The sequence below is a fragment of the Columba livia genome, chromosome 2 (assembly GCF_036013475.1).
Source record: "Columba livia isolate bColLiv1 breed racing homer chromosome 2, bColLiv1.pat.W.v2, whole genome shotgun sequence".
Lineage (NCBI taxonomy): Eukaryota > Metazoa > Chordata > Aves > Columbiformes > Columbidae > Columba > Columba livia.
The window spans coordinates 7,010,037-7,022,953 of NC_088603.1; the positions used below are offsets into that span (position 1 = coordinate 7,010,037).

The 12,917-nt window shown below is 45.2% G+C and overlaps 1 protein-coding gene across 1 annotated transcript in view; it reads right to left on the bottom strand.

Moving 5' to 3' along the window:
- ACVR2B (activin A receptor type 2B) overlaps positions 1-12,866 on the bottom strand; it is a 100,584-nt gene extending 87,718 nt beyond the window's left edge. Inside the window, exon 1 of the mRNA XM_021301214.2 lies at positions 12,504-12,866. Coding sequence (XP_021156889.1) covers positions 12,504-12,555 — 52 coding nt within the window. The 5' untranslated portion in view covers positions 12,556-12,866. The remainder of the gene's footprint in view (positions 1-12,503) is intronic.
- Between the last annotated feature and the right edge of the window lie 51 nt (positions 12,867-12,917).

Below are 12,917 nucleotides of genomic sequence, written 5' to 3' on the forward strand. Positions count from 1 at the left end.
AAGATTTCATCCTTGATACGGACATGGATTTCTGTCTCGCAGGAGAAGCCTGCAGTTCACTAACAAAGATGACCTTTTATATTATACCCTTCAAATCCACAATTAACTGGAGAAATACTGTACTAACTTGGCAACATGAGTTTTTGTACACTGTGCTAATTTTTAGCAGAATCTTGCCAAGACCGTTACCATCTTCTAACAAGACAAAAAAAGAAGAAAAAACAACCCAAAACCAAATACAAAACCCACTGCTCTCCAGACCCAAATTACTTTCCACAATTCAATGCCGTTTTAATTAAGATGATTAAATTACAGCAAAAATGATTAAGATGATATCCCGCAGCAAACCACTAAAGGTATAACGCCTTAATCCAGGAGAAGCTGGCGTGCACATATCCATGATAAAGTATTCATGAAAAGCTAGAATTTTACACATGAACCAATTTTACATCACTCAAACAATACCTTGGGAGATATTTGTCACAAGTAAAAAAACAGTGACATCCATCAACAGAGCACAGTTCTTCTGAGACTACACAGAAAAAATTGAAAGGGCTACAATTACTTTGACAATGTTTCTACAGCTCAAAGGAATTTGGGGGTTGAAATAAATGGTTTCCTTCTCCTTCCCAGGGCTCCCAAAATCAATTTTATATATAATTCTTTGGGTTGTTTTTTTTTTCCAAAACAGAAGTTAGATCAGAAATGCATGTGAAATCAGGTCACTGCAATAATCATGATCGTGGTACATTTCCACTATTGCCTATTAACTATGAGGTTTAAATGAATCAGGAAAGTCTCAGATCCATATTTTACCAGTGGAAATTATTAATATAAACATAGCACAGCTCAGGTTTTAACCTTACCAGCCAACCGGGTCTGTTCTCCTTTGGAGAAAGGTAAATGGTACTAAATTAACACGCAGGATTCAAAAGGCAGCTACATGGAAGCATTTATCCCATTAAGACCTGGGAAGAGATCCTGCAATGGGAGCCCTGGGTCACTTCTTGTGATGCCTCAACAATGGATAAATACAAATCTGTGATCTTCAAGGAAGAGTAGCTTCAGCATATTGAAAAAAAAAAGAAAAGAAGCTGTACCACTGCAATGAAAAATGTAAAAAACCAGCTATTTCTAGATGCAATTTTCTGGAGAGTCTCTGCAGGAACAGAGCCCAGTGACACAAAAAGGCAGGAGATATTTGCAAAGAGGAGGAATGGGTGATGTGGCTCTGGATGGTGCCTCTCTCAACATATGGCTTGGGGACAGGACAGGGCAGGATCATGGCCACCCTGCTCGGGTAGGAGGAGAACGTCAGCACATGCCACACCATTTGGCCAGGGCTGTTTTATTCTGGGGTACAGATATAACCCCAAGTTGTCTTAAAAGTTGTGGCTGAATACATAAAAACGTACTGACCAACTAAACTGGGCCTTACTCTGGACCTCTGTGACTCCCCTAAGCCTGACCCATCCCAGTGGGTTTTGCAGAATTAACTACACGGGAATAAAGTCCCACAATGTAGATCCATTCCCAAAATGCTGTTATGCATTGAGAGTCTGGGAGTCCTTTGGGGCTGTTTGCTTATTTATACTGGCTGTTAGCCCTCAAAACGGGGACAGAAAAAACCAAACCAAACAAACAAAAACACACAACACACTGAAAAATAAGGCGAAAGTATAAGAGAAATCTGTACATCATATTACATGGCCGTACTAGGGAGCCACTAACAACCTTGTAAAATCACCCAAGTGCTCAGGGATTCGGGACACAAAAACCCTGAGGAGCTCTTTAAGGATAAGTACATTAGTGAAACTTGAAGATTTTTTGTTTGTTTAAATATAACTCTGAATGCCCAGTTAACTGCTGGCTTCCTCCTGGTAGTAATTAGCTGGATCTGACAAGCAGCCAGACCCAGTTCAGGTGAGAGGTTAACTTTGTGTTTTTCTTTAATAGACGAAGAAAAGTCTAAACGGAGAAAGATAAAATTCCAACATAAATCCTCCACCAAGCCTGCTATGAAATAACTCTTTTGTTTAATTATTATGAGTTGGATGGGCAAACACTAGATCCCGATGGACAGAGAGCAGCTGTTACTATAACAGAAAGACATTCATCTTCCCTTCTCGGGACCCTGAAACTCTATCAACAATGCCTGTAAAACAACCCCCAGCTCCCCCCTCTCCGAGTTTTTGCCTGGCTTTCATATTCAGACCTATTTTTAGACAACTTTATCTTGTCATACCACACTTCAAAGTTTTGCACGTTAGCTGTTTCAAAATCATTTCCACGCACAAAAAGCGTCAGGGACGGCAACAGGGCGATTCTCCAGCGCCGGCTGCAAGAACGACACGTCCCTCACTCGAGGTTTCTTCTTTCATCAGCAATTCATTGAGAAGGAGCCTATAGACACAGTTACACAGCCAGATACACTTGCATCTCACTTATCTAACAGTGTAGGAGTGATCTCATTTACCTTCGGGGCTTACAGTTACCTTGGAAGAGCTTCTTTTAGCTGTTATTTACATAATAAATAGCCAATCTGTACAGGATTGCACGGGTAAGGAAATTCTATTACCAATAAAAAAAAAGGTTTCTCATGTTTGCTTTTAGCAGCACTAACTCTGTCCCATTAAACGATAGCAGAAGCTATCTACAGAAAATTATCTATAGCCATAAAAATTATCTGCGAAAGACTTCCCCAGTTATCTCAGGTACAATATAAATGTTAAAATACCCCCCCTGCGGAACGGACGTGGCGGCCAAACTCCCTGCGATGCAAACAGGCACGGTGCCAGGGCTTCAGCCAGGAGACAGCCGTGGGGACAAGCACTTGCAGGGATGCTACGTTCAATGGGCTGGGTGGTTTGGTTTGGTTGGGGTTGTTTTTGCATCTATCCCCTTCAGAATGCAAGCTGAATGAGCTTTGTGCCACCGAGCTGCACCCAACAAGGGGAACTGCCCAGCAACAGCAAGCGGGCTTAGAGGAAAGCGAAGCCTGATGGAGCATTTCTGAAATCGCCTGCGCAAACAAGCCTGGAAATTGAGAGCAGAGGGTCACCATGTTGCTTCAAAGATTCTGAAAGGTGATTAAAACCTTGCTGTAACTAAGCGTGCCAAGCTTGCCCTTTCTACAGGCCCCTGCTTCGAGCTTTTGAATTAAGAAGATGCTCCAGGAACCTGAGGAAGGAACGAAGATCTGTTGCAACAAGCGACAGCCACTAGATAAAAACATCCATCTCCATCAGTTTGGGGTTGTCGGATTTGGTGGGGGGTTTATTTGTTTGTTTGTTTGTAGGAGTTGTTTTTTGGGGGTTTTTTGGGATTTTTGTTGTTGTTTTGTGGTGTTGGTTTCAGCTGGGCTTTTTTGTTGCTCGGTTGGGTTTTTTTTGTGTGGTGTGTTTTTGGGGGCTTTTATGTTTGTGTGCGTCTTGTTTTTTGCTTTTTTAAAGAGCAACTATCTTTGAAATATTTCAAAGGAAACCAAGGAGCGTGGATGAGGTGGCTCTGCAACAGATCATACCCTATGACAGCATCCCCACTCAAAGGCCCACACACAGAATTTCGGACGGAGATGCTACGGCTCCAGTATTATCACCAGAGCCAGTTACTCACAACTCTACACCACACACATTGGCAGCCAGAGCCGACAACCCAGTAAAGCAGCACCAAGCATCAAATGCGCCATGTCCTCTTCTCCTTCAGGTTGTGTCAAGCTTTATCTCACGTGCATCCTTACATAAACAGGAATTTCACAGCAGGGAAGTGCTTCAGGTATGTCAGCAGCAGTGCCTACCGCCACCACCCCAAACTTGTTTTTTAGGAGCCAAGCAGGTGCAAGTGCAATAGGTATTTGTGAAAATGCCTTGCCCCAGGTGTAAGAATGTGCCTTAGCAGAGGCTTTCCTATAAAAATAAAAGTGCCTGCTCTGTTGTAAGTGCATGTGAAAGCGAGGGATTCCGAGTTCAAACTTTAGTGCACCCAAGAGCTAACCCAATAGCTGCCGAGCTGTAACTGGATACTCCCACCATGAAAACCCAAGGACAATTGAATTTCCCAGCCTGCACATATATAGGGGAATTAGCAATCTTAACCCATTAATTACTCTCAGGAGCTAAAGCGGCATACAGGTCCTGCTGTGTTTCAGTTGTTGTACTGGGGAAGAAAAATAAAAACTTGGAGAAACAAGTGAGCCAGGTGCCCACAGGTTGCGTTGACATGTCTTGGTTGTCCCTAGAGCGAACATGCCAAGACAAGGATACCAGCAAGATAGCCATAAATCTGCACTTTGCTGAGCAGCCACATCTCAAGTCAATCAAAGTTTTCCTCTGCTGAGTACAGGGGCTTTTGCAAATCCACACTGTAGCGTATGGGTGTTGAGTAAAGCAAATGCCTCCTCGCACCTGAGCGCCTCGCACCTACAAAGCTCAGGGGCCCTTCCAAAACTGGTACCGCCGTCTCCTTACAACTTCAATAACATAAAGTTCAGCTTGCTGCCCCAGAGAAAGACTTCGACATCAACTGTGCACATCTTAAATGACACCTTTTCACAAAAAAATGAAAGTATCAATGGCAAAAAGAGTAACAGGAGAGTTTGCAGACAGCTCAGTCAAATTACAGCACCAGCCACCAGTGCGCAGAATAAAGCCACAGACTGCAAAACATAAGAATTGCATTAAAAGGGCTTAAAAAGCCTAATATACTCTCATTTTATGAAATGCTTTTAAAAAGTCACAAAAAGGAGATAGAGCTTGATTGAGCATTTCTTCACCTCAGACCTACAGTTGTATTCCTCCCTCCCCAGGAATTCAAAACCATCTGCGGAGGTAAATTATATAATAAGCAAAATACTCCTAAAAGCCAAATTTTAAAAGTCGCACACATTACACAAGGCATTTTAAACAGATAATGTCAGAAGAAAGAAGGGTTAGCCACTGAGATTGACCATTCAATAGATGAGGCACAAATGGAGCTAACTTTATCCCTGTCATCCACTCAAAGGCTTATAACCTCACACCTTAGAGCAATAAATTAGGACAAAGCATTACATTAGCACTACAGGCACCACATATAAAATTTAAACTTCTGCTGCCAGTTAGAAAACAAGTTCTATAATGGGAAAAGCTTTAAATAAAGTAGAGGCAGTCCCAGCACCTAAGACACTACAGGGCAGTGGCAGCTACCATGGACTTTTTAAAATGACCTTTGCTGCTGTGGTTTGGGGCTCAATCAGCCTGGGATTCTGGATTGGTCTGGTGAGTGCCAGAGACACGCTCATCTCCCCCAGTTTTTGTTTATTTCTCTATAAAACTGACAGCAACACATTCCATTTCCAGCTTTACTGGAGGAGGATTAACTTAGTCCCTCTGCTCTCATAAGCCCTTTTTTCTGTCCTCACACAAGGGCACATATTAGACATGAGGAGAAGAGTTTAAATCCACATCTTAATTTGCACGAGCATCCACTTGGATGAAAATTAACATAGCTCAGACTCCAAAGCGCTGCATCTTCTTGTGAACACACTTTAAATAAAGAAGAGGAACCCATATATGGATCTATTTGTACGAGACTGAGACAGAAAGAAAACAAAATTATACCTCTTGTTTCATAAAATTATCAGAACACTCCACTTTTCCCAGCAAATTTAATTCCAGATGGACAAAAGGAAAGGATAATGTGGTGATCTGAGCACCAGCCATGGACCCAAGAGGATGAGGAGCAACAGTCCTGCCCTGCCACTGACTCCCAAGATCTCAGAAAAGTCCCTCCCGCCAGAGAAGATGTGGGAATACCTGGTAAACTTTTGTTCCATACCATAAACTCTGCACGATACGATGGCAATATCTGCGGGTACAAGTTTTTCTCCTAGCAGCTCCTGTGCACACAATTTAACAGGCTCGTTTCAGCTCCTTAATACATCCTCGCTTCCCAAACCCATCAGTGAGCCAAAAAATGATGCATTGGATTGGGGCTGCCTCCTGCTCAGCCCATGTCCTCCTGCAAGCAACCCCCTGCCCGCAGAGATCCCCATAGATCTGAAACCAAACCTGCAATGAAATGGCACACCAAGCTGGAAATTGCAGAATTATTAACGAGAAACAAGTAATTCGCATCTTCCTCCAGCCGAGCGCAAACAGGCTGGTTCCTTCCGCTGTGTTCCTTCTATACTTAAATTTACAAACCTGCGTGAGTTAGCCAGTTCTTGCTTACAGTCAAACCAACCCAAGAGGGATGGATCTCCTCCAAGAGCAAAAACACATAAACCATCTCCAACGAAGTCACCAAAACAAAGGCGGCCAAAGCACACTATCAGGTTAAAGCCTGATTGTACCTGATACAGGAACACTTCCACACACAGCTCATTTTTTCAGTATAGGTACAAAATATTTGGTGCGACCTTAGGTGAGCCGCTTCACGATGCAGCGGGGAGCGCTTGCAGACAGTAACGTTTGCCTGTGCTTGGCCCCTCTGCTTAGTGGTTTTGAGGCAGAGACTTTGTCTCTACGCAAACAGAACTTCGCAAAAGAGGAGCCGTATTTTTCCAAGGCACGTAGACATCAGTAACGTATTTTTTTCTTAAGTAGCATGATGGACCAATGCCACACGCAATAACATCATCAGAGCGACAAGACTCAAATACAGCAAAATAAGAGGCACTTTTGTGCTGGAAGGAAGTATATTGTTATTATTTTACAGTGTACACTGACAATTACTGCTCTTAACTTCTAAGTTTGAATTGAAGCTATACCGTAGTAAAGGAGGAAGATGACAGAACAAAAAGAACATGAAATTGGTGAAAAAGGCCAACAGTTACATTCAAATCTAAGCATAACATGTGCTGGGTTTGCAGAATGCAGGCAGAGCGTTTCATCTTTAATTTACTTCTCTGCCCCTTTGACTTCAGTGGCTCCAAGAAAACTTACAAGGAAGATTTAAGGGGGTGAAAAAAAAAAAAAGTGATGTATATTTTTTAATATACCTTAAAGGAACAAATTACTAAAGAGATACAAAATTATTTCAGAATGAAGTAATAATGAAGAGAAGAGATTAGACATTAGTTGATCCTCAATGGTTAATGGAGGGGAAAGGCAGAGGAGAGGGAGCTTATACGGTGAATGCTGTGGCCACAAACACCTCTCTTAAACACATCCAATTTCACTGATGTGAAAATCTCCACATGAAGGAACAGGCGAAAAAGAGCTTAAGTGGGAACAGGGTGCAGAATGCCAAGTGCTACACTGAATAATTCAGATCCAGGCAGCACTATTGGCCAGGCAAGAAAATCACACCCCCCTGCTAGTTCTAAAATCAAAGGCCAAGGAGGGATAAAAGGGAAAGACAACACCTCTTTAAAGCAGAGATTACGTTCTGCAGTTCCCATTTTCCAACTTCCCACAATGTTTTGTTAAAACGAGAACACCGGATCCTGGGCACTGTGGTACCACCACACTGCCGGTATCACTGCCTGCGCCTGACCAAGGGACCTGGAAAACGCCGGTGCTTTCTTAACACCACTTCTTCAGTCCAACAGCAAGAGAAAGCCTACGCTGAAGTGGGCACCGACCAACCCTGACTTCACCAGAGTTGCCTTCACAAGACTTTTTCAAGTCAGTTCTCTGGTCACCAAAGCTGAGAGTAAGACCCATAGGGGCTTTCAGTTGAGTCTAGATTACCACTGAACAGGTTCTCTTCCTGCCTCCACCCTTCCCAAATTATAACACTTTTCCAGCACTGGCTGATGGGGTGGGATACGCAGATTTCCAGAAGGTACCATAAGGAGAGGCCATGACCCAGCACCGGGTGTGGTACTCCAAGGAGAAGGGGCACCCAGCAAATGGCCTTGGCCACGCATGGCCAGAAGCAAGAGGGTTATGAAGCTGCTTTGGCAACTTTTAGAGTACAGATCAAGTTGCTTCGGCCACTTTTAGACTACAGATACTAGGTTAAACTCAAAATAACTGTCCTGGGTGTGGCTGGTAGAGAGGTGTTATATTTTACGGGGTTTGAAAGATGCAGTGTTACTAAAATGTCACTTGATTCTATTCTAGTGCAGCTCCACACAGTCAACTACTATTAACATTAAATTTTACAAATGCTCCTAGGAGTAGGCCCTGAAACATGACAGCTGTAACTCCTTCCACTACAAGACCTAGCACTGGAGCAACTTTGACTTCTTTTAATTTTATAGCTGTCCTGGCTTTCTAGAAAGAGGCACCCTGTGGACAGAGCACACAAGTGCATCTTTGCTGGAGATCCAGCCTCAAAGCATCTCTGCCATCCACCTCCTTCACTCTTGATAAATTAAGATAAACATCCCTTTGTTCCTTTACACTTCTTCAGAGGAACCCAGCCCTGGAGACATCCCAGGCCAGGCTGGACGGGGCTCTGAGCAACCTGAGCTGGTGAAGATGTCCCTGCTCATGGCAGGGGTGGCACTGGATGAGCTTTGGAGGTCCCTTCCGACCCAAACTATTCTGTGGCTCTACAAACCCCCCCCATGAACAGGCAAGATGCAAATCACAGCAGCGGGATTCCTGGGCTGGTGTTAAGGGCAGTCCCATCACCAATGCTCCAAAAGCTGCTCCTCTTCTATCCAAACCCTCATCCCACTTCCCAGAAGTGGTGAAATCAGGAAACCCTTGATCTGCAAAGCAAGGAGTGTGTGCGTGGTAGGGAAGGGGGGAACATGGTGGGAGAGAAGAGAAAAAAAAAAGGAAGAAAAAAAAATAAAAGGAAAAAAGTAAGGCTGACCTGCTTCTTTCTTCTCAACCATCTATTCAGCGGCAGCAGGGGAGGTCTACAACTGTTGCATCATGTAAAGCACAAAAAAAAACCCCTGACAAGCGTGTTTTAGCTGATGGAGACCAGAGTGGACAGGAGGCTGGTGACAGCTCGAACGTGGGGAGTAAGAGACCTCCGCGTTAATTGGCTGTTTCTTACTATCTCATCAAGCGAGCAGGGGCATTACAGCCTGGATGGGCTGCTCAAAGATACAAGAAATGGCAGAAATTTCCACGCGTAAATACTTGAGCTAACTACCCAGGCATGGGTCAGACTCTCACTCTGGTCCAGGGATACGGAATTTTTAACCCTGCCTCATCCACAAAAACCCACCCAAAAGGGGACGTGCAGAAGATGCTTTGAAATGGTGCAGGGGGGAGAAGGGGGGAGTTAAACCATGGGCTGTGCAGGACCTGGAGAGGTGTTTATAAATAATGCCACTAAAAATAATACACTGTGCGCTCACATCTTTAACGTAGCATTTTCTTCTCCACAGAACTGTGACAATGGTTACCTCGGCGGTATAATTATCTAGATTTGATGACAGATTAAAAAATATATATATATCCCAAACACCTGTTCAAGAGTTTTGTGTTTTTAAAGGCCATTGCCATTAACCTTGGGCCATGCACTTCATTGTGTTTAATTAGCAAGCTAATGAAGCCAGTTTTATTCCCTTTCTCAAGCACAAGAGGATAAATACAAGACAGTGAAAGAGGAGACCAGATCCATTTGCAGCACAGTTCATCGCTGCATGGCATTACTTAAACTTGCACCGAAATAAAAGTAATGCAATGGCTCGGGAAAACGCATTAGCAATGCATTCTGCAAGACAAATCCTTTTACACCTTCTGTATTTTCTAAAGCTCGTCTATTAAAATATGGTTTCTGAACATTTGGGCTGCAGAAAATTTGCAAACAAAGGGCTAAAAATGAACATAATGTTTTCCTCAATGAATCCTCAGTATTCCAAAAATTAAGCGTAACAGATTTGTTTTTTTTAAAGAATAGAAGCCTGTGCTTGCTTTGTTACAGCCAGCCAAGGTAGTGAAGAGAAGCATCAACAATGGAGGTCAAGCGATTTTTGAAAAGCCCACCACTTTTGCACAGTCCTAACATGTACACACACAAAAGACACAGTTCAAGCAAAGCCCGGTGTTATGAATCTCAGCAACACATTGCAACTTTGGGTATTTGAGGTTGGTTTATTTTTTCTTCCTGACTGAACAGCTTTAGGAAAAACTGGACAATAAAGATCACGTTGATAAATGCTCCTAAACACCACAAGAAAGGCAAAAAAAAAAGGCTTTAAAAGAGGGAGGGATTTACAGAATTGCTAATGCACTGATTTAATGATCCAAGAGGACCCTTCCAAATAAACACAATTATATTCATTTGGAGGGGGGAGGGTTCTTTATTGTATTTTCAAGGGGGGAGAAAAAGTCACCATAGGTATGCCCTATTAGATTATCCTTTTCATAACATGATACATTTAAGAAGCTTTCAGGGTTAATTTCTTTATAAACAATTGCTTTTTTTCCCCTCCAACTTAGAATTCGACCACTATAAGTACAGAGCCATAGGAGCAGGTTAAAAAAAAAAACACATATACACAAAACCAAACAAAAACCAAAGCCCATACCCAAAACAAACAAAAATAACCCCAAACCCGGAAGCCATCTCTTTTATTGAATCACCCGAGATAAAAGGATTCCAAGATATATGGAAAGAAAATACATTGACCATAAATCTCCTTTATGCACATAATAGAATTTTCCAGCCAAGAGAGCTGTTGTGATGATAGCAACGCCGAGCACCACGAATGCTGATGGCACACACACACACACTGCCTGCTCCTTCCAAAATACCTGCTCTCCCTCAGCACTGCTATGTAAATACAAGCCCGCACAACCCCCTTCTAACACATGGAAACAAAGCTACGTACAAGTGTCCCAGCGATCAGATAAAAAAAGCCCAAGCTGTCTTTGCTCACCATCAATTTTCTTTATTATTATTTTTATTGCCCGCTCCCTCTTTATTGCCGCCCCCCCCCACACACACACACACTTTCGGTATGACTTAAAAATAAAATAATTAAGCGATGGCACTGTTTATAATGCCAAAGGCAGGCGGTGGCAGTGCATATTTAATGGGCACTCGGAACAAAGGAAGCCCGGCTGCAGGAGCGCCCCGGGGCCGGCTCTGCCGCCCGCTCCCCCCGGTCAGCCCCTTCCCCAGGGCGGGGGGAACACACAGACACACACACGCGGGGAAACCCCCCCCTCACTCCCACCCGTTTTGCAATACAATGAAGTCAACGGGAACTCCCCGGCTCCCACCGCGGAGCGGGGAAAGGGCACGGCTGCAGCATCGCTGCCCCTCACTCCCTGTCCCCGGGAAGCTCTCGGCCACAAACAGCCCCCCCTCAACCCGCCCCCCAGCTGGGGAAAGGAGGTAGCGTAACAAGTTACTGCGCAGCGGGGGGCGGCAGGTTCAGCCCCTGGAGTCGAGGGGCTGTGGTGACCACGCAAGGGCGGGGGGCAAAACTGCTGCCCACCCGGTTTTTCTGCTGGGGAATATGCAACAAAAGGAATGAAAACAACAACAATAATAAAAATAATAATAATAATAATAATAATAATAATAAAATAAAAACAAGGAGGGCAAGTGGGGAGCGTCGGGATTTCCAGCGTGCCCGCGTTTTCAGTGCTAGGGGGAGCACAGAGGGTCTGACTCCTCCCGCCCCACAACAGCTACGGGATGGGCACCCCATGGAGAAACCCCCCCCCACTCCGGGGAGCGCTGCCCGGCTGCCCCCTCCTGCTTCCCCGGCCATGCCCGGGCTTTCGGCTAAACTTCCACCCCGCGTCCCTCGGCAAAATGCGCACCCCGCCGGCTGGAGCTGAAGTTTAGAGGCCAGCCCAGTTCCATAAACCAAATGGGATGAAGAACATACAAAACAAACACACCCCCCCCACGCCACACAAGCCTCCTCCCGGGGGATGCTCCCCTCAGGCACCCACCCTCCCTCCCCGCACACCCCCTTTTTCCCAACTTTCTCCCGGCTGGCGCCAGCCAGCCCCAAACGCTTCGTTTCGTGCTAACAGGCAAACCCCGACGGGATCGCGGCGTCCCGGGGGGCTAAGGGGGAACCTGGGGGTCCCCTTGGGGCGAAGGGAAAGGGGTCCCTTCCACCTCCCCATCTTGCACAACCGCAGCCCGGCGGACACATGGCCACTACCTGAGCGGCACCGCACCAATTCCGAGTAACCCCCCAGGTCTTCTCCCGCTGCTCCCAACTTCTCCCCCCACCCCCGCAACCTCCCCGATTTCCCCCCACTCCTCACATACACTCCGGCAGCACCCGCCCAGAAGTAAATGCCCCTTTTCGTAAAGTTTCCTCGATATCACGCCGTGTTTACATTGCCATTAATTCCCACAGGCTGCCTGAAGGGAACAAAAAGCAGCACGGGAAGGCTCGTCCTGCGAGCAGGGAGAAAACGGAGAGGAGGGGGGTGAAGGAGTGAAAAGCAAGAAAAGAAAATAATAAAGAAAATTAAGCAGATGGCAGCGGAGGGGTTATTCCCCCGTTTGCAGGCTCGTTGGTTGCTCTGCTCTGTTTTGGAGGGTGACTACGAATAATTGCATGGCCCATTCAATTCTGCATTTGGAGAGACGACCGTAAGCCCAAGCAAGAGGTAAACACGCAGAAATGCACTTACCTGCACAGAAAGTTCCACAAAGCAAGGCGAAAGTCAGCCACGAAGCAATCATATTCCTTTACTTTTTTTTTCCTCGTGTGCCCTTCTATCCCCAAGGGAAACAAAAATAAAAATAGAAAGATCGAGAGAGCGAAAGAAGGGGGGAGAAGCGAGGCTCTACCCTATCTCTCTCTCTTAAAAAGAAAAAAAGAAGAAAAAAATCCTGAAAAGAAAAATATTAAATCGGATTTAATTCCTTCGCAGTTGCAAAATGTATCCAGTGGAGAGGAACAGCCCCGCAGCGCCCGGACGGTTCGACCTGCTCCCGCCTGGCCCGGCGTTTGCTCCGAGCTTTCCAAGAGTTTCTTTCCCTGGGCTTTTGTGCTGGGAGCGCGGCGTGCACCACACACCGACTCCCCCTCCTCCTCCTTCTCC